The sequence below is a fragment of the Martes martes genome, assembly GCF_963455335.1.
Source record: "Martes martes genome assembly, chromosome: 15".
Lineage (NCBI taxonomy): Eukaryota > Metazoa > Chordata > Mammalia > Carnivora > Mustelidae > Martes > Martes martes.
In genome coordinates, this window is record NC_137903.1 from 5526849 (window position 1) to 5547969 (window position 21121).

General features: G+C 60.0%; 1 protein-coding gene across 2 annotated transcripts; it reads right to left on the reverse strand.

Moving 5' to 3' along the window:
- Positions 1–133: 133 nt before the first annotated feature.
- NECTIN4 (nectin cell adhesion molecule 4) lies at positions 134–16914 on the reverse strand. 2 transcript variants are annotated; one of them, XM_080824752.1, is made up of 9 exons: positions 16561–16914; positions 7547–7906; positions 5540–5830; positions 4520–4640; positions 3477–3625; positions 3070–3226; positions 2575–2650; positions 2195–2269; positions 136–1897 (listed from the first exon to the last, which is right to left on the reverse strand). In XM_080824752.1, exons 1-9 carry the CDS (start codon positions 16634–16636, stop codon positions 1673–1675), a joined length of 1530 nt encoding a protein of 509 aa, XP_080680878.1. In that variant the 5' UTR covers positions 16637–16914; the 3' UTR covers positions 136–1672. The 2 variants fall into 2 exon arrangements, with proteins under 2 accessions (XP_080680879.1, XP_080680878.1); XM_080824753.1 differs by lacking the exon at positions 2195–2269 and having other exon boundaries at positions 134–1897; positions 16561–16890.
- Between the last annotated feature and the right edge of the window lie 4207 nt (positions 16915–21121).

Here is a 21121-nt window from a genome sequence, read left to right on the forward strand (position 1 = left end):
TCTTTCCCCTTCGCCTCCCAGCCACTACCGTCCCAGCCCCTCCCCTACGTGGGGCCACGGGAAGGCTGGTGCTGAAGGGTGCTGAGTGGTTCAGGGCTCACATAGCCCAGGGGCGAGAGACGAACCAGGCACAACAGCTTTTATCTGTTTATTTAAAAACAGAATATCATTTTATGTACAAATATGCACATATTTACACAACATGTACAGACTGAGACCCCAGATCTTTGGGCTCCGCATTCAAATTCCTGGGCTGGCCGGGGAGCAGGGGTTGGCATCTCTCTGTTGGTCCAGAAATCCAGAGGATTTCAGGCCAAGCAGGGTTTGGGCGCAAAACCTAGGTGTTCTGGCTGAGCGTATTCAGGTGGGCCAGGTGACAACCCACAGTCTCCAACCCCAGTCCAGACCGGCAGAAACCGTAGCAAGAGCCCCAGGTGAGCGATCCCGAGGCTCCTGGGGGAAAGGAGACATTCCTGTCCCCAGCAACTCCTTCACACCACCCGAACTCCCCCCTCCCTCGGGCTGTAATCCCTACCCTATCTCCCTGACGCCACAACCAAACCAGGAGCCCTTGTCCCCCAGTCTCCGCAACCCCCCCACCCCACCCCGAGGGACCACAGACCACTGCGGATGCAGTGAGGAGGAGAGAGGCGGCTGGGGGAAGGGCCCAGGACCCCACCCTGTCCTCCTGCAGCCACGGACCCAGGGGCTCACGCCCCGACTCAGACTGCACAGCGCCAGGCTCCCGCCCAAGAGGCTGCCTCAATTCAAGCGCTTTCGAAGGAGCCCCTTTCCAAAGCCCGGGCATGGACCCCTTGCCAGGATCTGAGCAAGGTCCAGCTTTGCTGACTTCCCACGGAGGCTGGCCTCGAGCTAAGCCAACCAAGTAATAACAAACATCCAGATAAATCAAAAGTTTTTTTGTTTTTGTTTTTGTTTGTTTTTTTTTTTAAAGATGTGTTTTCTCTTATTAAAGTATTCGGAGCAGTATTCCTTGAAGAAACTCCCCCAGCAGGCTTAGGTATAGAAAATATGCACATGCAGCAGGCCCACACGCCACCAGAGGCCACCAGAGAACACCGGAGGGCCATGGGCTTCTCCAGTAAGAGTGCTAGTCCCTGGCTGTCCCCTGGACGGGCCACTTCAACATTCGCCCCTGGGCTCCCAAGTGGTGGGAGCCCGGCTCCCCAACTCAGGAGGCCAGAATCCAGTTCCAGCTCTGCCTGCACACCTGGGTCTGACCCACAGTCTCCGCCTCTCGCCTCCAACCTCTGCATCATTAATACTGCTCTGGGGTCTGAGGGGATAACCTGGGCTTCCAGGTAGAGGGCACACAGCCACGCCAGACACAAGCCAAGCCCATCTTAGTTCACTTGGCCTGTAACACACACACACACACTACACACACACACACACACACATGCACACGGTCTGTGAACACTCACACAATCATGTGTGCGCACACGCACACACACCCGGGGGCGGGGAGGGCTCAACCAGCAGAGCCCCACCCTCACCGAACGAACAGAAGGGTTGGAGGAAAATGTCGAGCAGTCAGTGGGACGGGGCAGCTTCCTCAAGAAACAAGGCGTGTAGGGAGGCCCCCGGGATGAGTAGAGATTCCCCAGGTCAGCAGAAGGAGCCAGGTTCAGGGGAGGGAGGCAGGCCTGGGTCAGACCAGATGCCCCCGCCCATTGATGTAGATGCCATTGCCCGTGGGTTTGGCCCGCAGGGTCCCATTCTCTTGAACAAAATGGTTCATGGCGTGTTTGATGCCTTCATCCCGGTCTTCCTCCTCCTCAGCCCGTCCAGAGCCGGGAGACAGCAGTTCTGTCTGTGTCTCGATCTCCCTCACGGTGGTCAGTGTGGAGTAGCTGCGGCCCTCTGGTTCTTCACTCTGGACACCGAGGGCAGAGGGCGCGTCAGGAGCCCAGGCAGGGCCACCAGACAGGACGGCAGGGCGGGCGGTGAGGGAGCTGAAGGGTCAGAGGTGAGGCGAAAGCTCCGGGGCTCGGAGCTGGGGGCCGGGAGCGAGTGTCCGGCACGGGGAAGGACGGCGGGAGAACACAGGCACGGCAGACGTGCGGGGGCAGAGACGCGGGGACTGGGGCGGGGCCGCTGGCCCGCCACCTCTGGGAGCAGGAGAGGGGCCTGAGGAGAGCAGTGGGGACGCCGGTGGGGCCGGGGGCCTCACCATCACAGAGCAGCTACTGTTGTCCTTGAGACTATCGGGGTGGCCCTCGGCTCTCAGCCCTACACTCTCCTCCGGCTGTGGGTCCCGGACACGGGGGAGGAGTCAGAGCAGGGCTCCCCGTCCTCCCTCACCACCTCTTCCCCCAAACCGACCTGTCCACTCTCTCTGATGCAGGCGTCCGCCCCCCCACCACCCAGCCTCACCGGGAACCGCTGCGGATGGCGGTTCTCAGCACAGCCCCCAGGCCCGGGGCAGCCGCGCCCCCAGCTCCCCCACGCCAGCCCCCGCTGCGAGTCAGGGGCCGGACCTGGTGGAGGGCTGTGCTCCTAGTGTACAGAGGGACCCCCAGCCCCGGGGATGCACCCAACCCCGGCACGCACCTGGCTCCTGGGGTCCGCGTGATGGGAATGCAGCCTCCGGATGGAGTTCTCCCTGGTCAGGGTCAGCTCCTCCTCACTGGGAAAGACAGGCTCCCGTTAGCTGCTGAGGCTGGTCGTGGGCTCCCAACGTGGGCCCAGCTGTGGCCAAGCCTATGTGAGACGGCGCTGGAGAGGGCGGGTGCTGTGCTGTCCCCACGTGTGAGTGAGTGGCTGCAGGTAATAGGGTGTGTGTCTGTGTGTGTGTGTGCACGCGTGCGTTAGAGTGTACGTACTTGGAGATACCCGGGCATCTGGACTGGACCCTCACTCAGCAGTGCGGTTCTCCCCCTCCAGCTGTGGTCCAAACCCTTCCCACTTCTCAAAGCCCTTGGCCCACCTCCCGACCACAAGCTCCCAGTCTCCCCTCTCTCCCCTGGCCTGGCCCCCCCCCCTCCCGCTCACCTGGTCTCTTTGCTCCCAGCCTAGCTCTACCCGCCGGGGACAGGCGGTACTCACTACTTCTGGGTCATCTGCTGAGCCTTGCGCCGATGGTACCGAGACATGAGCACCACCACGACGACCAGAAGGCAGAACAGGAGGGCGGCGATCACACCCACCACCACCACAGAGGCCGACACCAGGTCCACCTGCTTCCCGGGGGCGTCCTGAGGGTCTGCCAGGGACAGGCCTCTGCCTAAGGAGGATGCTCAGATCCCTGACCCACCCGCAGCCTCACAAACCCTGCGGCCTGGTCCTCACCAAACACAGGGATTCAGCCTGACCCTCTGCAAGGCAGTCCCGCAGCGCCCCCCCCCCCCATCAGCACTCCCACAGTTCACCCTCTCTGTCTCGCTTGCTAGTGGCCCTCCGGGTCCTTGGCCCAGCACCCGCCCCCTCACCCTGTGTCTGCCCTGGGTGCTCACCAAGAACATCCACAGTGACCTGAGAGTCCCTGGAGGAGAGCTCATTGCTGACGTGGCAGACGTAGATGCCACTGTGCTCCGTGGTTAGCGGAGGAAAGCCCAGCGTGTCCCCTTCCGCTCGGACCCCGCTGGGCAGGGGCCCGTCCAACCTGGAGGACAGGGAAGCTGGGGCGGGCGGAGGCTGCCACCACCCGACGTGCCTGGGCAGCTCTCCACCCCCCTCCCCCATGACGTCACCCAGAGCCGCGGGCTGTTCCCACGGTGCCCCTCCCTCCCCTGGGCAGGTCCAGGCAGAGGCCCCTTCTCCCCGCCGCCCAGCCTGACCCGGGCACCCCCCACACACACCCGGGGAAGATCCACACGCGAGCCATCCCACAGGCTCCCACGGGCATCAAGCCATCCGGCGCCGGGCACCAGGCCGACGTGGTCTGAGGGCCACACGACAGGACACCCCTTTCCTATCTGGGCTCAGCCGTACTCGGAAAATGTGACCGCACGCCCCAGCACCCGGCATCCCTAACGTCAGGACACTGGAGCGGAGCCCGAGGCACGAGGTCACGTGCAAGTCTCGGCGTACAAGAGCGCGCCCGTCGGGGGCTCCCACGGGGGCTCCTGACCCCTCCCTGAGCCCCTGGACCGCTCCGATCCCATCCGGCGGAGGCACCGGCCTTGCTGGGGGGGTGGGGTCATGGTGTCGTTTTAAGAGCAGTCACGGCCAGCTCTGGCTTTTTGTATTGCCCACTTTAGGCACTCACCTAAATACATAAAATGCTAATATTTAAGATAGTGTATTGTATGTCATAATTCTAAAGTTAGGGGAGAAAAAAACCCCAAGGACTTACTGTCTTATTTCCTCCCAGTGACCACGTATGGTAGACTCCCTGGTACTAGTCAGTGATAATGTCCTTGTGACCATAGGTAATCTTGCACAGGTCTGGGCATGGGCCCCCATTAATTTGGGGTTCAGGATAGATTGTCCCAGCCCATAAGGAGCACATGGCCGCCCAGGAAGGCAGGACTGTCCCCCGGGGCTAGGCCCTTACCGTGTCCAGTTGTACGAGGGTGGGGGGTGCCCTTCGCTCAGGCACTTGAGGGTGGCTCCTTCTTTGCCAACCTGCCACAGCTTCTGGTCTTCAAGGCCCCTCACAGAGGCCTCAGCGAGGACTGGCATGGGCAGTGGGAGGAGAAAGCAGGGGAATGAGGCTTCTGATCAGGCCATCAAGCTGTTCCTCGAAGGGGCCGAACCTGGCCTGCCCATCCTGTCTGGGTCCTTGCGGCACGGCCCCCTCCCCTCTCCGAGCTCCATGTCCATACTGATTCACCTGGGCAACGAGCCTCCAAGTCCCTCGGAAAAGATTCACGCTTTTTCTGAATCCCTGTGGTCGCCCGCGGTGGGCGAGTCACAGAACAGGTGTTGGGTAAACGCTCCCTGATTTTCCAAAGGCTCAACGATCCTGCTCATTCACACATCTCCTTAACAAACATTTGCTGAGGACCTACTTTGGGCCAGATGCGGAGTCAGTGTGAATAGAAAGGAGTCCTCTGCCCGAAGAGGCTGAGACTCGAATGCCAGGAAAACCCTTCCTGCTGCCCCCTGAGGACCATCTAAAGCTCTCCGTGTGTGAGGGGCTTGGCCTTTGTGGCTTCTAATTCCCATCAGACCCCTGTCAAGTTTGCATAATGACACTCCTGCTGCTGCTGGGGACAAGGCAGACAAACAAGACTGAGTAACAGCTGGTAGGTAGCGGAAGGAGGGCTTGTCCAACGAGCACGAGGGCCACGCGGTGTGGCCAGCAGCCCTCGGCAAGCCTGTCTGTCTGCACGTATTTCAAAATCCCGTGTTTCTACCCAATTCTCCCCACAACCCTGCGGAGCAGCGCAATCTCCTTTGTAAATAAGGTCAGAAGGTCCGAGCGGTCTTGAGTGATCCTTCAAGGTCATCCGGGACGGGCTCATCTCCCTTTGCACTAATGCTCTCTCGGCCACACAAGGGGGCCTTCGGGATCCAGCCTGGCCAGGCTGCGGTGGCTCAGGGTCTCTCTTCCCAAGATCCCTGTACTCACAGGCCACATGGAGGATGTGGGTGATCCTCTGGTCCTGGAGCAGGCCAGGGTGGGACACCACGCAGGTGAGCGGCTGCCCGTTCATGCTGCGGCTGGGCACCAGGTGGAACTCTGACGTGACGGCAGCTGAGCGGGAGTGCTTGAACGAGCGGCTGGATGCGGTGCCCTTGACCTCCGTGTCCCAGGTCACGCTGGGGGCTGGGCTGCCCTCTGCTGTGCAGGAGGCTGCTAGCGTCAGGCCCTGGCCCTCTTCTAGCGCGGGACCAGGGTTCAGAGAGGGCAGGGGAGGCACTGCGGGTGGTGGGAGGCAAGATCACGGTCAGCACACCCACCAGGAGGCCCTGCCCTGTCCCAGCTGTGTCTTGCACAGGCAAACATTTTCTGGCCCTTTTTCTTCTCTTATTTCACCAACATAGACACCAGATGAGTGGCAGAATTTCAGCTGACTTCGTACCTTTCTCTATTATTTGATTTTTTTTAAATCATGAGCATGGATCATTTTTAATAAACTAATGAAGTAAATAAAAAGCCAATCAGACGGGACGCCTGGGTGGCTCAGTGGGTTAAACCTCTGCCTTCAGCTCGGGTCATGATCTCAGGGTCCTGGGATCGAGTCCCGCATCGGGCTCTCTGCTCAGCGGGGAGCCTGCTTCCCCAACCTTCTCTCTCTTTCTCTGCCTACTTGTGATCTCTCTCTGTCCCTGAATAAATAAAATCTTTAAACAAAAATCTTTAAAAAAAAAAAAAAGCCAATCAGACAACATCTGTACCCTAATAATCACAGCCACCACCTCCAAAGCACTCATTATGTGCCGGATATTGTGCTGAACACTTTATAAATGTTATTTCATTTAATCCTGTCAACAGATGGGCAAAGTAGGGATCATTACCCCTGAGTTACAAGAGAGGAAACCGAAGCTTGGGCAGGTGAAATCATTTGTCCCAGATATCAGCTGTGAGGGGAGGAAGCCAAGATTCACACTCGGCATTTTTATCCCCAAGGCTAGTGTTACTAAGTTCCACGTGGATAAGGGGAAACTAAAGGCCTTTATTTTTTTATCTTCCTAACATGTCCAGCTCAAGCTCAGAATGGAAAAGACTTAACTAGACCACAGGTCTGGGGCATCTGTGGACCACAAGTGCCCACAGTGTAGAGTAGTGGTTTAAACATGATTGTGATCTCCGATCCAACCACATTCACAGAAGGTCCAGGCCGAGAAAAGTATCAGCCATGCTGGCCAAAGCTCGGTTTGTGTGTCCCTATCTCAGCCCCATGTTTTTTGTTTTTGTTTTTGTTTTTGTTTTGTGTTTTACATTTTATTTATGTATTTGGGAGAAAGAGAGCACAAGCAGAGGGAGAAGCAGGCTCCCCAGGGAGCAGGGAGCCCAATGCAGGACTTGATCCCAGGACCCTGGAATGGTGACCTGAGCCTAAGCAGACACTTAACCCGCTGAGCCACCCAGGCTCCCATCAGCCCCATGTTTTTTAAAACTGTGGAACCCAGGATGGCAAGAGAGGCTGTGAATGAGTGGTTTTGGTAGAACTGTCGCAGAAGCTAGCAAGTGTAGCTTCTAGAAGAGGAGATGGGAGGTGGGGTGGGGAGAGGAAAGACCTTCGAAAGGCTGGGGGTGCAGAGGCAGAATGCGCCTGGGCCACGTTGCTTCCGAAGGCCAGAGTGACCAAGGTGTGTGTGGCGGGGTGCGGGTCAACAGAAGGAAGAATGTTCTAATGAATGGATTCTTCCCCAAGGCTGACAGAGCTGTAGGTAGCAAGCTGTTGAGGTCAGTTGGAGAGACGTTCTAGGTTGGGCGGGAGGACGGACTGGATGAGGCCTCCTCACCCCTGCAGGACCCTCCCCCTCTGAGTCTTGCTCTCCCTCCGCCCCATGCACTTCTGCAGACCCCACCTCTGCGTCCCCGGGCTCCTGCCTTCGAAGGCGCGCGCTGCGCGGACCGGGGGCAACGGCACCCGCGGCACCCCCCAACCGCGCCCGCGCCCCCACTTACCCAGCACGCGGAGCCGCAGCCGCGCCTGGAAGCTGCCCGCGGGGAAGGTGCTGACGCGGCACTCGTATTCGCCCTCGTCGGCCTGCACCGCGTTGCGCAGGAGCACGGAGCCGTCCAGGGGGCTTCGTGGGGGCGGCGGCTGCTCCACGCGGCCCTCGTAGGCCGCGCCCACGTGCAGCCCGTATTGGATATGCAACAGCGCTAGCTCCCGGGGGCCCTCGCCCGCGTCCACCCGAGCCCAGGCCACCTGCCCCACCTGCTCGCCGGGGTCCCCTCGGTAGAAGCAGGGCAGCTTGGCGTCCTGGCCCAGCACCACGGTCACCAGGTCCGAGGTCTCCAGCTCGCCCGGCCGGCACCGGCCTGCGGGGGGGCGGACAGGAGCGGCCAAGATTAGGTGTGTCGCAGGAACTTGGGTGGGGGGTGGGGGGTGGGGGGGTGAGGGTGGGGGCACACTTATGTATGATGACAGCAAAGGCCACCAGAACTCACTTTATGCTTTGCCAAGCACCTTCTGTCCATTACCTCATTAGATCCACAAAACCTGCCCAAGAGGTGGGCGTCATTATCACCATTTAACAGATGAGGAAACTGAGACCCAGAGACAGGAAGTGCTTGCCTAAGGCTACTGGGTCCCTGGCTGCAAGAGTCACACCCTCTTCCAGCCCAGGATTGTGTCCCGGGGAATCGTGAGGTGGGAGGTGGGAGGCTCTAGCTGGAAGAGAGTTACCCAGCTTCTGCCCTCAGGGAGCTCGTAGTCCTGTCCCGGAAATGGATTTTACGCGGAAAAGACAGGGGAAGCCAGGGACAAACTTTCACAGAAGGTTCCAACTACCAAGGGCGGGTGGGGCAGGGAAATGAATGTTTTCGGGAGGTGTGGCCAGGAGCCAAGGCCGGGGTCCGAAACAGCAGGGGTCAAAAACATCTGGCGCCTACGAAGGGCATGTAGTGTGGGAAGGGTCCAGTCCAAGAAGCCCTTCAGAACATTCTTTTCATGGCTTGAAGATGAGAGATTCCCAGAGAGAAGAAGGTATTCTCTGTGGGAGGAATGGCACGAACCGAGGAATGAGCAAGTCACAGAAGAACAGAGAGGCCCCAGGTCAGAGACCCAGAGAGATGAGGTCAGGGCAGACACACGGCGACGGGGTCAGGCCCGGGGCCAGGAGCAGAGGACCAGAGATGGGGACCAGTGAGGAAGTGTGCATCCACGAGGCACCCCGGCGTCGCTATCCTGTCCCCTCATTCTCAAAGAAGGATCCCTTCCTTGTCCTCATGTAACCTGAGATCTGTTCAGAAAGAAGAAATAGATTTGGGGACAAATACGGAAAGGTGGGACAGACTCGGGTCTCGTGCCCAGTGGTGTGTTGCAGGCTAGCTGTGGGATGGGACAGTCACTGGGGACCTGAGTCCTGTGGGAGGGCCTCATGCAGGAGTCGGGGAGGACCAGAATGGGGAGAGACCTGGAAAAGGATTCCAGGTGCAGGGCCGAGGTGGGCAGACCTGAGGGCCCGAGAGGCTGGCTGGTTCAGGAGGCAGGGAGGGGAGGACACACCTCAGGCAGAGGGTGCGTGTTGAGCAGGAGTGGGACACGGGGTCAGGCCTTCCACACCAGGCAGAGGAGGTCCTGGGGAATCAGCGCGGTGAGGGGCCAGGGGCGACGTGCCCTCCGACGGGACAGTAGGGACCCTGAAGACCCGAGCCACTCGGAATGTTCGTGCTGTGGGACGGGGCGGCGGCGGGGGCGTCCCTGGGAGACTGGGCAGGGTTTGATCACTGACCAGAAGGAGAGATGAAAGACAAAAGACAAAGACAAGTCCCCGGTTTCTGGGCTGAGTAACTCAGGAGGGAGGCAGGGCCTGGGGCAGCTTGGGGTCGGGGAGAAATCCACAGGGAGCTGTGGAATAAAACGTGGGAAGCACAGCGTAGGGGCAGAGTAGGGGCTCTGCCTCGGATGGCGGGAGCTCCTTGCCTTGGAATGGACACCCAGCAACCCCAGCCCCTGCCTCTGGCCAGCACTGCACACGCCTCGGTCACACTGGGCCCCTCCTGGAGGGCCCTCCTCCCTCTGTCTGGTAGCTCCGCGCCGTCACCGGTAACTTCTACTCATCCTTTAGGACTCCACTTAGACATCACTTCCTCCGAGAGTCCTCCCTCCCCCACCCCCATCCCCACCTCGGGCAGGGTGAGGTGCCCTCCCCTCTTCTGCCCTGGCACCTGCTCTCGCCTCACCAGAGCCCCTCATCCCCCGGATGGCATTCGCTCTTTTCTTGTCTGCCAGTCCCGCTGGACAGAACTCCCCGAGACATCACGGAGGGAAACCTGGTTTCTGATTTAGCGCTCGGTGGCACGTCATGGGTGCCCGATTCATTTTATTGACTGAATGAATGAGAGAGAAGGAGAGAGAGGCAAAAGGAGGAAAAGGTAGAGGGAAGAGGAATGAGTCTTCGGCTGGGCTGGGCAGACAGGGAGGGGGTTGGCACGGCAACCAGGGGTGTGGGCTGGCTAGGTTGGCTAGCTGGGTCTGCTGCTAAAGGGAGCAGCTCTGGACCGCACAGAGGGAGAAGGAAGCGCGGGGGGGGGGGCAGTTCTCGAGGGAGAAGGTGAAGCCCCACGAGAGTGGACCAGAGGGTTCCAGGGACTCAGAGCCCGCCGGGCCAGGGGAAGGGGGTCCCATGGCCCCGCCAGCAGGGGTGGAGGGAGGATGCCGTTGGGAGGACCCGAACAGGACGGGACAGACCTGCAGGGCCAGATACCAGGGCCCTGACCTGCCTAAGCTGGTCTTGGTCCCACCCAGCCCAGCCTGGGGAGTCCAGCTAACTACCCGCACCCCTTCCAGACACCTCATCCTGGCGCTGGGGTGAGCCAAGCTGCCAAGGAAGGGCGAGAGGTGGGCTTGAGATAGGGGATCACCACCCAGCACAAGCTCCGCTTCAGATGCTGCTATCTGTGGGCGCAGGGATCCCAAGCCCTGGTCCACTGGGCCGCTCTAACCTCCCTAAAGACTATTTCTGGGACGATGTCAGATGGCATATTTTCCATCCCTATCCCTACCCTTGCCAACCATCTGCCCCTCTCCACAACTGATCAGCCAGGTTTTCCCCAACATACACCTTCTTTAGGGCGTGAGAGGCAAAAATGCCTGAGTCGTAATCCTCCCCGTCCCTCCCCGTCCCTCCCCGTCCCTCCCCGTGAGCCCAGGATCCCCACTCCCCAGTAATAAGTGAGAGACCTGCGGGATGAGGTAGTAGGCAAACAGGGGAGTCCCTTCAGGACCTCTCCCATAGCCCCCCACTGTCCTAATCCACTGTGCAGCAGGAGCACACTCTCCTCCCGTTCGCGTGCACACACACACACACATACTTGCACACACGTACACGCACGTGTGCTCCGGCTACAAAGAAAGAAGAGAGAACTTGGGCTCTAGGATCCCTGTCCTGGGCTAACTGGACCCAGAAGCCCAGACTTCCAGGCCAGGGCAGGCCAGGACTGCCTCCTCCTTCTCTCCCCCACCCAGTGCCCGCCCGGCGTCAGCATGATGATGTCACCAGAGCAAAGGAGACACACCGCCTGCCTGGTGAGGTCACCCTGCGGGCATGTGGTTGCCAGGCCGGGCCAAGCCCACGGACCCTTCTGCTGCAGATCGTTTGCTGAGGCCGGTGGACTGTGCTGGCTGGTCACTCCCCACTCTGACCGTCCCCACCCCTCCTCCCGGGAGCCCCGGGACGCTGGTCAGGAGCCGTGGTGATTCAGACGCCGCCGCACGGTGCCTAGCCGCAGCCGCCACCAGCCACCACCTTGCGCAAGGGAAGGAACAGGCCCAACTGGCCAGACGGGATCCCTGCCCTCAGCCTCCCCCACCCCTGGCCGGGCCCCCACGGGCCTCTTTGTGGCCCTGCCCTCTGTGTACCCCGCCCGCTCCCAGACAAGCCCTCCATTCCTGGCCTGGGCTGGCTGCCGGCTCCCCTATACCAGGCCTGGGTCCCAACCTCCTTCTCTGGGTGAGGCCCCACCTCCGATCTCCGGAGGGGACACTGAGGCAGGCAGCCACAGATGGCAGCGTCTTTGGGAAATGAGGCTCTCCTTTAGGAGGGGACTTTATCCATCAGTGTCCCAGCTGGTGCAGATGGGGTGGGGACATGCAGGGGTCCCGGAGGAAGGTGTGCGAGGAGGGGGGAGGGAGTCCGTGGGAGCCCCCATGTGTATGACATCTTTGGGAGAGGGCCTGGCGGGTCTCAGCGCGGGGCTCACCAGTGAGGCCGGCTCCTTCCGCGAACTGGGGAGTGTTTCACACTCGTGTGTGCTCACAGCTCATGGTTAGGGAAGTGGAGGTGCTTGTCCGTGTGGGGAGAGGAGAGCCGTGGAGTAGCGAGTGTGGGTGAACGTATGTGCAGACACGACTCCGTGCACGAGCGTCTCACATGTCCGCATGCACGGCACGTCCCCGGCCCGCGGGGCTCCGAACCCCGAGGAAATATTTTGATGTCGGGTTCTCCTGGCTCCACATGTCTGTCTGTCCTAGCTGCCCTCAGTCAGGGGCGTGTGGCTCTGTGCCTTCACCTCTGCGTCTCAGCTGGAGTGTTGCCAGGCACCCCTCCCCACCTCACCCCAGACTCGAGGGCAGATTCATCTCAGGCGGAGGTAGGTACCCAGAGATGAGGTCACTGTCCCTCCAGGTGATGGGAAATTGCCATCCAGGACTCCCCAGCAGAGCAAAACAAAAGCTCACCGTACCCTTGCTCCTCAGGTTCCTACTAGAAGGACTCCCACCTTTCTCACCACTCCCCCCCTCCCCGAGTGCCCCCCCACCAGCCCCTGGGGGGGCCCCCCCAGGAGGCCTCTCTCTCCCTGGGAATCTGTCAGGCCTCTGCTGCCGCTGCTCCTGCCACCACCAGAAAAACCAGCTCTAGCTCCAGGCCTGGGGTAAGGGCTGTCTGGTGTGGGTTTGGTGGGAAGGGGGGGATTGTGCCTAGGGCTAAGGGGAGGGGTCCAGGCTGTCCGGGGGCTCATTCTCCTTTGTTAACACTTGCCGCCCCTCACCCCACAGCAGCGGCCTCTACCAGACAGAGTAGGAATCTGTGGGAGAGTCTGGGGTGAGACAGAGGACCCGGGAGGAACCCTGAAGCCCCCATTTGGGACAGGTGGCATCAACAACCTGGGAGCCCACCCTGCCCCCCACAACCTTGGCCTTGGCAGAGCGCTAAGGAACTCAGAAAACTAGGAGATTCTCCCTCTGCCTCCATCCCAGTCCCTCACTTAGCCCCCATTGTCCTAAGCCCCCCAGCTTAGTGAGAGCTTCCCAAGCCGGGCAAAGTGCCCACCCACAGATTAGTGTCTGGGGAGGGGGGCCACACCAATCCCAGGGGGGAGGCGAGAACAATGCGGGAGGACAGGCCTCGAGGCAGCCCGGCTCTGGCCCAGACACAGCTCCCAGCGCAGATAAGTCCCCTAAACCCCCCCGGAGCCAGAGTCTGAGCCCAGCTGAGTCACCACAACAGCCACACTGTGGGTGGGAGACCCAGAATTCAGCGTCTCTCAAACTCCTGAGATCCTAGCCGTCCCCCACCCCGAAATCCTGCCACCCCCCCAAAGTGGGGGCTACCTCTGCCTCACCCCACATCATCCCTCAACCCAGCTCTCAGGACTCAACCAGTCTTAAAGGCAAGCAGGGAGGGGGTGCCCAGCGAACTTGGGGAAAAGCTCCTGAGACCAGAGGCTCTCAGTCCCGTGGAAGACGGATCCAGTCTGCCTCCTTCACAGGCCCCCAGTTCTAAACTTGACCTTCAACCTTCGCGTGAGATTCAGTGTCAGACCCACCTCCTCTCCACCATTCCCTCCTGACTCAGCTCCACACCCCACTCCCAGCCCTTCGCTCGGCTAGGCTTTGGTCAGTCCCAGAGGAAGTTGTGGGGGCCAGAAAGTCCGGGCCTCCTCCCCTCCCGAGGCCCGCTCCCCGCGGTGGCCGTCCTCAGCCTGCAGCGCTCCAGGGCCCCGACGCTGTGGTCTGGAAGCTGGGACCATGGGCTGGGGGCAAACTCCTCTGCCTTCTCTGGAGCTGGGGGCCCCTTAGCCCAGCCCCCCTGAAACACTCGGGTGGGACCAAAGTCACTGGGGCCACAGGGCTGCCGTGGGATTCTCCTAGTCTCTGCCACCTTGGGTGGGGAAGCCGGCCTCCCCTGCTGGCTTCCCTAAGTTTGGGTACCTCCTGCCCGACACAGCCTGCCCCCCTCTGTAAACAGGAGTAGAAAAGCAAGGATAGGGCCCCTCCCTTTCTAGGAAACTAACCTCGGGTAGAAAACTGATCCTAATCCTTGGAGGGCAGACCACAGAATTCAGGGAAGCCCTCACCCTCTGGTCCTACAGGACCCAGTTGGGCCCAGACAAAGAGCTAGGAACAGGCATCTAGTGGAGGGGGGCCTGTAGATTTGGGCCCCTGGGCCTTGGGGCAGGAGATGGGGAAGGGAGAAGGGAGGGGACCTCACCCGGAAACTCATCCCATTAAGGAGAGACAAAGAGCTGTGGTGTCAGGCGCCTCCCTGTCAGGGGTGGGGCAGGGCCCTGAGGCTCAGAGCTCTAATGGCCCAGGAGTTGGGGAGGGTGGGCACTGATTTGCAGCCAGGCAGGGGCAGAAGGCAGCATCCAGGGTATAGTCCCTCTTGGTCCCCCCCCCCCCCCAGAGATGGGCCAGGACCTTTCCCCTGCTGTCACACGGCTGGACTGACCACTTCCTCCAGCACCCAGCACTGACCGCCCCCGCCCCCCCGCCCCAGTCAGGGGCTGGACAGTAACAGAGCCATAGGCCCGCGGAGCTGGAAGGTCCATGGAGATCATCAGGTCCTTCCTCCTGGTCTGCTGAAGTCCACACTCTCGGCTGCCCAAGGTCACCTAGCAAATTCATAGCAGAAATGGGGCCAGAATACAAGAATCCTGACTTCCTGTCCAAGGCTTTTTCAGAAACAAAAACAGTCCTGCTTCCCGGGGGGGTTACACAGAGAGGAGCCAGAATAGGGGTGGTGGTGGAGGGGGTCACCAGGCTGGGATCTGAGCTCCAGGCTTCAGAGTACCCTCCAGCCCCGTGCATGTCCTAGCAGCCCCAGCAGAGTGGTGGCTGGCTGGGCACCGGGTCCCTGGGATCAGCCTGGGGCCAGGGTGTCCCCATAGCCATAGCCCCTGCCCATCAGGCAGCGAGCAAGGTCAGGGTGATGCCCTGACTACAGGAGGTCTCCTTTCCCCTTCCCTGGGTTTCTCAGCAAGAACAGCTTTGTGTCCTGGAGAAAAAAAAGCGGGGACCACATTTGGTCCCCACTCCATCTCCAGCAGCTAGCACCCCAGCTGCACCCAGCATGCACCCAGACATACGAGCCTTTAATGGGCAAGGGGCTGGGAGACCAAGACACTCACCTTGGTTGTACTTCTAACACTGGTCATCTTTTTTTTTTTTTTTTTCTTGAGGGCACGTGAACAAGAGAGTGTGTGAGCAGTGGGTGGGGAGGGAGGGAGGGGGAGAGAGAGAATCTTAAGCAGACTCCATGCCCAGTGCGAGCCCAGCGCTGAGCCCAACACAGGCCTTGATCTCACAGCCCTGAAATCATGACTTAAGCTGAAATCAAGATTCTGATGCTGAACCGACTGAGCCACCTGGGTGCCCCTAACATATAGTAATCTTAAGACGTCATTTGCCTACCTTTCTCTCTTAGGTAGTTTTTCCGTCTGTAAAATGAGGCAGTTATAGCGGGGGCCTGTCCAGCCCCTTCCATGTCCCGAGACCCCATGATGCCATCATTCAGGGGTGGGTAAATCCCACAGGAAAGTGGCTGCCGATTTCCCTGGCCCCAGGGACCGGACCCCACCCTCTGGGCCTGAGCAGGTGAGGAGGGTCGTCTGGAAAATGGGAATTGAGACGGGGTGGGAGGCAAGGGTTGGAGCTCAGTATCCTGTGATTGGAGGCTGGCCAACGACCCGTCGCTCCCATTATAAGATCAGAGCAAGCGCGGCACCCACACACCTGCACATCTGTGCCTCATTCTCCCCCCAGCTTCAGCGGGGGACAGAGACGGGAACCACTGCAGGGCACTGCTCAACAATGAGATTCCCTTGTAGCTGGGCCTGGGGCCATCCGGACAGGGCTCTGTCTTCGAGGACAAAGATTCCTCATTCACTCATTACCCTGGAAGCCGCCTACGGAATCCCACTGTGGTCTCACTGTGCACACGCGGACATAGACACACACACTCTCTCCCTCTCTCCGCCTCTCTGAAGATTATAAATTCCGGTAACTCGTACGCATCACGCAAGAGTCACAGAAGGCATCTAGTCAAGGAAATAAGGGGACAGGGAATAAACAAAAGGAGGCCACACCCCATCTAGAAGGTTCCCTACCCTAGACCCCCCCTCATCCAAGTATCACGCCCACCTGACCACCCAGACGATTAACAGTGTGCCCAGGGAGAGAGGGGGGCCGGAGAGAAGGAGCTTCCAGCTCCCCAGGTGTCTCCCAACAGGTGCTCCGGTCTCGGGACTCTCGGACATCAGGGAGAGGGAGAAGGAAGGAACGCCCTGTCTACTCTCTGGGCATCAGGCTTCCTACCTCTGATGATTCTAAACCGGCTCAGCCCTGAGTCAGCCCAGCACCAGTCAGCAGTTTTGGAGCCTGGGGGGGCAGGCGAAGGAGCCTCCAGGAAGCCCTAGGGTGAGAGGGTCCCTACCTGCTCCCCCCACCCCGCCCACATGCCCGGGGCCACCCTGTCTCGTTCTCAGGTGAGGCTGTGGCAGAGGGGGTCGGGGACTCCAGACACAGCGACATGGCCTGGGGCTGAAAGAGGGCACGAGGGGGAAGAGTGACCCCGGCTCTGCGGGGGGCCCTACGGGCAAGTGGGGGTGGGAGAGGCAGATCGGCTCGGCAGTCCAGAGTCAAAGGAAAGAGAATGTTTACGTGTGCGCGCGTGTATGTGTGTGCGTGTGTAAGGGTGTACTGGCTCGGCCTCCGAGGCCGGGGTCCTGATGGCTCAGGCAAGTCCTACCTGTAAATGACGCCAGCAGCAGCAGCAGCAGCAGGGCCTCGGGCCCCCACATCTCGGCTCCCAGGGACAGGGGCATCGGTCGGAAGGCGGAGCTGCCCAGTGTTTCCGAAGTTGCACCGAGTTCTCCCTGGGAGCCGGCTCTAGAGCTGGAGAGGGCACCGACCCGGGAGACAGGAGATCACGGCGTCTTCAGGCCTGGACACACCCGCCTGTCCCTCTGGGGTCCAGCCCTGCTGTGCCCACCCAGCTAGAGCTACCCCCCAAAGGCCGTGGTCGGGAGCTCGGAGCTCCCCTAGAGCTGCTTCCCACGCCGTGGCCAACAACGATGGCAGAAACCTGGGAACCTGCTCAGCAGGTCAGAACAGGTGCGTCTCCGGGGGTTGGGCCTGGCACGGAGACTCAGCAGCCACCGCCCCCACGGCCTGGGCTAGCTAATGGGCGCCAGTGAGGGAGGGAAGGAGGGAAGGACCTGGCGGGGAGGGAGGGGGGATCCCATCGTCAGCTCCAGGCTTTACCCAGCAGCATGGAAGGGGCTGAGAAGGGAGAGGCAAGGTGCCCGGCGGGGGGGTGGGGGGCTGGGAGCGGTAGAAGAAGGCCCGGGGTGGCTCAGAGAGGGAGGCACTAGGCCAGGACGAACAGGGGCAAGGCCCTTGTGGGTGGAAAGGAACCCAAGCATCCCACACCCCGGCCAGCCTTGCTGCCTCCCCAGGGCCTTGCCAAGTTCCCCAATCTCCTGGAGGGGTTCAGCCTTGATGCTGAGAATCGGAGACCGGAACTGAGAAGTACAGTACCGGCCCATAGACCTCATTCTCCAGATGAGAAAAGAGGCCCAGAGAGGGGACCAGGCTTGCTGGAGGACATACAGCTTCGACAGTAACACGGTTTTCTCGGACATCTCTATCCCTGAGACAGGGATCTAGTTCAAAGATCCCGGAGAAGGAGCTTAGTTAGGTGATGCCCTCCTCGATCCCACATTCTATAGCAGAAGCCAAAGGACTGACGGAGAAATTAGCCCCTGCCTCCTGGCCTCCCTAACGGGACCCTCTCTCAGCTTCAGCACCTCCCCGTCCCCCGGCCAGGAGTCCCAAAAGTGCATCAGCATAACTCTCCATGGTTCATTTTGCCCTTTTACCCCACGGTCATGTAGTGAGAGCACGTCTGGACTTTGTGAGGGTAATCTTCATTTCAAATACTCTGTCCTCGTATCCTTGTAAATATATGTACTCACACTCGTAAGACCTCGAGCATCAAACGCCACCACCAAGTCACACAAAACCCTCCTGGCCAGTCTGGGATAGCCAGGGGAAGGGAGCCAGCTCTGAGCCCCCCTGAAAACCGGGTGAAGGAGAGGGACAAGCTCACGGGCAGACTGGGGTTAAGAAAACCGGGTAAATACGGAGTGAAACACGAGAAAAGAAAATACAGGTTAAGCTTGGGAGCGGGACCCTTTTGCGTGGCCGGAGGTGGGAAGGAGGACTCCAGAGCAATAAGGGAAGGTCATCTCGTGTAAGCGGTCTCCCACAGCCCACAGCCCACACCCCCAACTCTGCCAAAATCAAATTCATCTTTCCAAGCGGACCTCAAGTGCCACGTCATCCACGAAGCTTTCTCAGCTCCTCCCACCCAAAATGAATCTTTTTCCCTCTGTTCTTCCCCAGTCTCTGCTAGTCCCTTTATTATAGCTTGTGTCCCCATAATTTGTGCACATCTTATCTCCTTTACTAAATGTAAGCTTTGGTTCACGAAGCATGGATTGGAGCCTGCTGCGTGCCAGGGTCTCGGCAAATATGTGAAGCTTCAGGGACGGGACCAGAGCCGGGGTCTGTGAGCTGCTGGAACATCAGGCTTGTTTAATGACCTCATCTCCGTCACCCCTGCTAGGTCAGCCCGCAGCACTTAGTGGGCACTGAACACATTTTTGTCGGAGGCATGAATCCGTGAGTGAAGGGATGTCGGCATGGAAAGGGTGGTCCAGGAGGGTCAGTGAGGGGGAGATCCCGACTCTCCTGAGCCTGGGCCATCACCCGGACTCGCACCCCGCCTCTGGACCGTGACCCCCGGTCCGGTCCAGATCCAGCCCCCGGCAGTGGCCATGCTGGTGACCTCTTCTTCGAGGGCTATTTCCAGCAGGTCAGGGTGGCCTCGAGGGCCAGGCCAGATGCCCGAACTCCCTAGTTTCTCTCCGCCTCCACCTTGGCAAACCCCCTCCCCTCCTTAGGACGCAGGTCCCTGCCTGTGCCCGAGGAAGAGCCTCACCCCGATGCCGCTTTGAGATCCGCTGCGGCAGGGGTGGAGCAGGGCCAGGGGGGATGGGAGGGGGGAGCATCCTGTCTTATAATTATAATTATCACACCTTGGATCCTATCGCATGGTTTCAGAGGAGCTCCTTTCCTTCCCACGGATTCACCCCTCCTGGTCCAGGAAACCGGAGGAGAAACTGAGGCATGGGTGTGGGAGAGCAGTGAGGTCACAGGGTGGGCATCCTGCTCCTGTATCCACCACCACCCCTGCCTTCCCATTCTCAGGATACCCCCACCCCTCCACGGTGCCACTGGCCAGGAAGTCTGCGAGCCCCTCTGTCACTCACCCCTGCTCTGGCCATATGGAGCACTGAGGGTAGGTGGGACTTGCCAAGGCCAGGATGTCCCCAGGGCAGTCAGGCCAGGCAGCCGCTCCTGGCCTTGGCTTGAGGTAGGAGTCTGGCCCCCCCTCACCCAGCGATCCCCAAGTCGCTCTTCGCCCTGTGCCCTGGTGCATCTCACGAGAGCCGTGCTCTTGGGGGAACAGGTCCTCACACTTAGGCCTGCCCTCACCTCCTCTGGGACGAGGCCTCGGGGAAGGCAGATTCCAGGGCGGGGGCTGGAAGGAAATCCTGGCTGGGGAAAACCTTCTAGACCAGTGCCTGATTTCCTGGGTTCTGTTCTTTCTTCCTTATTGAAACCCCATTCCCCTCGTGCTTGACGACCACCCGAATTCTGGGCCCGACCAGTGGGAGTGAGTCAAGCCCAGGCGGCTTCTTGAGCGTGTGTACCCATCTGGGCGGCAACACCGTGCCTGCCTGCCTTAGTTTACCCACAGACACTCAGTGGGCACCCCTTTGCGGCAAGCTCCAGGGAGGAGACAGGGACACCTCACATGCAGTCCCTGTCCTCGAGGAGCCCTCAGGGAGGAGAGCTGGGAAACAAACTATAGGACGCTGTACCCCGCCGGCTTGTGTTCCCTTCGTGTCTCTGTGCACCTGCCGCGTCCACACTTGGGGCTGTTCCCGTGAGCACGACAGCCGACGTTCACAGTCTGCATGTGTCCAGGCGTCTGGTTACAACTCATCTCTGTCCCCGTGGCAGGCTGCACACCTAAGCCAAACCGGTCGGAGTGGGTTGTGCTGAAATTTTTTGTTTGTGTCAGTGGGACTTGGAGGTGAGTCAGGGAGGGACAAGGACGGGTGGGGTGGGGTGGCGAGAAGAGTGAGAGTGAGGGTCAGGCCAAGTGAGGGTGGGGAGGATCTGGTCAAGGCGGGGGGCAGGGCTGGGCTGGGGGGCGGTCAGGTGGATGCGTTGGGGTAGGAGTAAATCAGAGAGCTCCTTAATGAGTAATAGCCCTATTCCAGTGAGATCAGAGAAGAGTCAGAGGCTTGGGGGCGGGACAGGGGGAGACCCTCAGGCTTTGGGAGAGAGGAGAGTGGATTATAAATCAGAGTGTCCCCCCAGTGGGGACAAAAGTTCTGTGACCCATGTCTATCTAGCTTTGTTTCTCCCTGTCATAGGAAGCCGTCTCTGATCTGCTCATTGCCTTGGTCTCTACAGTTTGTAGAGAAAGGCTTTGGGGGCACTGATCGACATTGTGGTGGAAGATTGCTGACATGGGAATTGATGCTGTCCCCCAGGACCAAGGCTGTTTCAGGCTTAAAGCTTGCTTCTCCTTCCAAGGATGCCCCCCACACGCAGAGATCCCCATACAGAGAACAGGTTCCGACAGCTTTTCCTCCCCTGGAAAACATGTTTGCCCCCTGGGGCTGGCGCATCACGGTGCCCATGTTAGGACGGTGGCATCCTGTTTTCCAAGAGATTTCATCTGAACCTTCCGTCCGACACGTGCTGCGCGGTTCCTATCTCCCCAGGCTGCAGGCTCCGTGACGCCTAGTCCCCGGCCCCACTCCTTCTCGGCAGCCACACTTCCTGGTTGCCTCCCAATTCCCCTGGAGCTCAGGGGGCTGGAGTCGCTTGTTCCTAAAGGGGTCTACAGCTGGAGTGACCCGCCGGGGGACACGGCTCAGCAAAAGGCACGTGTGGGTCCCGTTCCTTCTGAGACGGGGTGCAGAATCCCCTCCTCCCTGCTCTCACTCCACGGGCTCCCCAGGCACCTGCAAGTACGTGACCATGAACTCAGGGGTGGGGGCCTGGAGTAAGAGGGAGATGCCTTTATTCTTTCACCCTGGGTCTCTGGATGGCCTGGCACTTTTAGAAGGCTCCAGAAATAGGTCATGGCGGGTCTAGGACAAGAGAGGGGGCCCTCATGGAAATCAGAGTCTTCCCAGCGGTGACAGCAGCAGCAGGAGATACGG

Bases quoted from the DNA above. Each gene is read 5' to 3' on its own strand.
- NECTIN4 (XM_080824752.1), bottom strand. From the start codon at position 16,636: ATGCCCCTGTCCCTGGGAGCCGAGATGTGGGGGCCCGAGGCCCTGCTG. The intron at 5,831-7,546 runs GTAAGTGGGGGC...CACCACCCGCAG, and splicing joins GCTGCGGCTCCGCGTGCTGG to TGCCTCCCCTGCCCTCTCTG. The intron at 4,641-5,539 runs GTGAGTACAGGG...TGCCCATGCCAG, and splicing joins CCACATCCTCCATGTGGCCT to TCCTCGCTGAGGCCTCTGTG.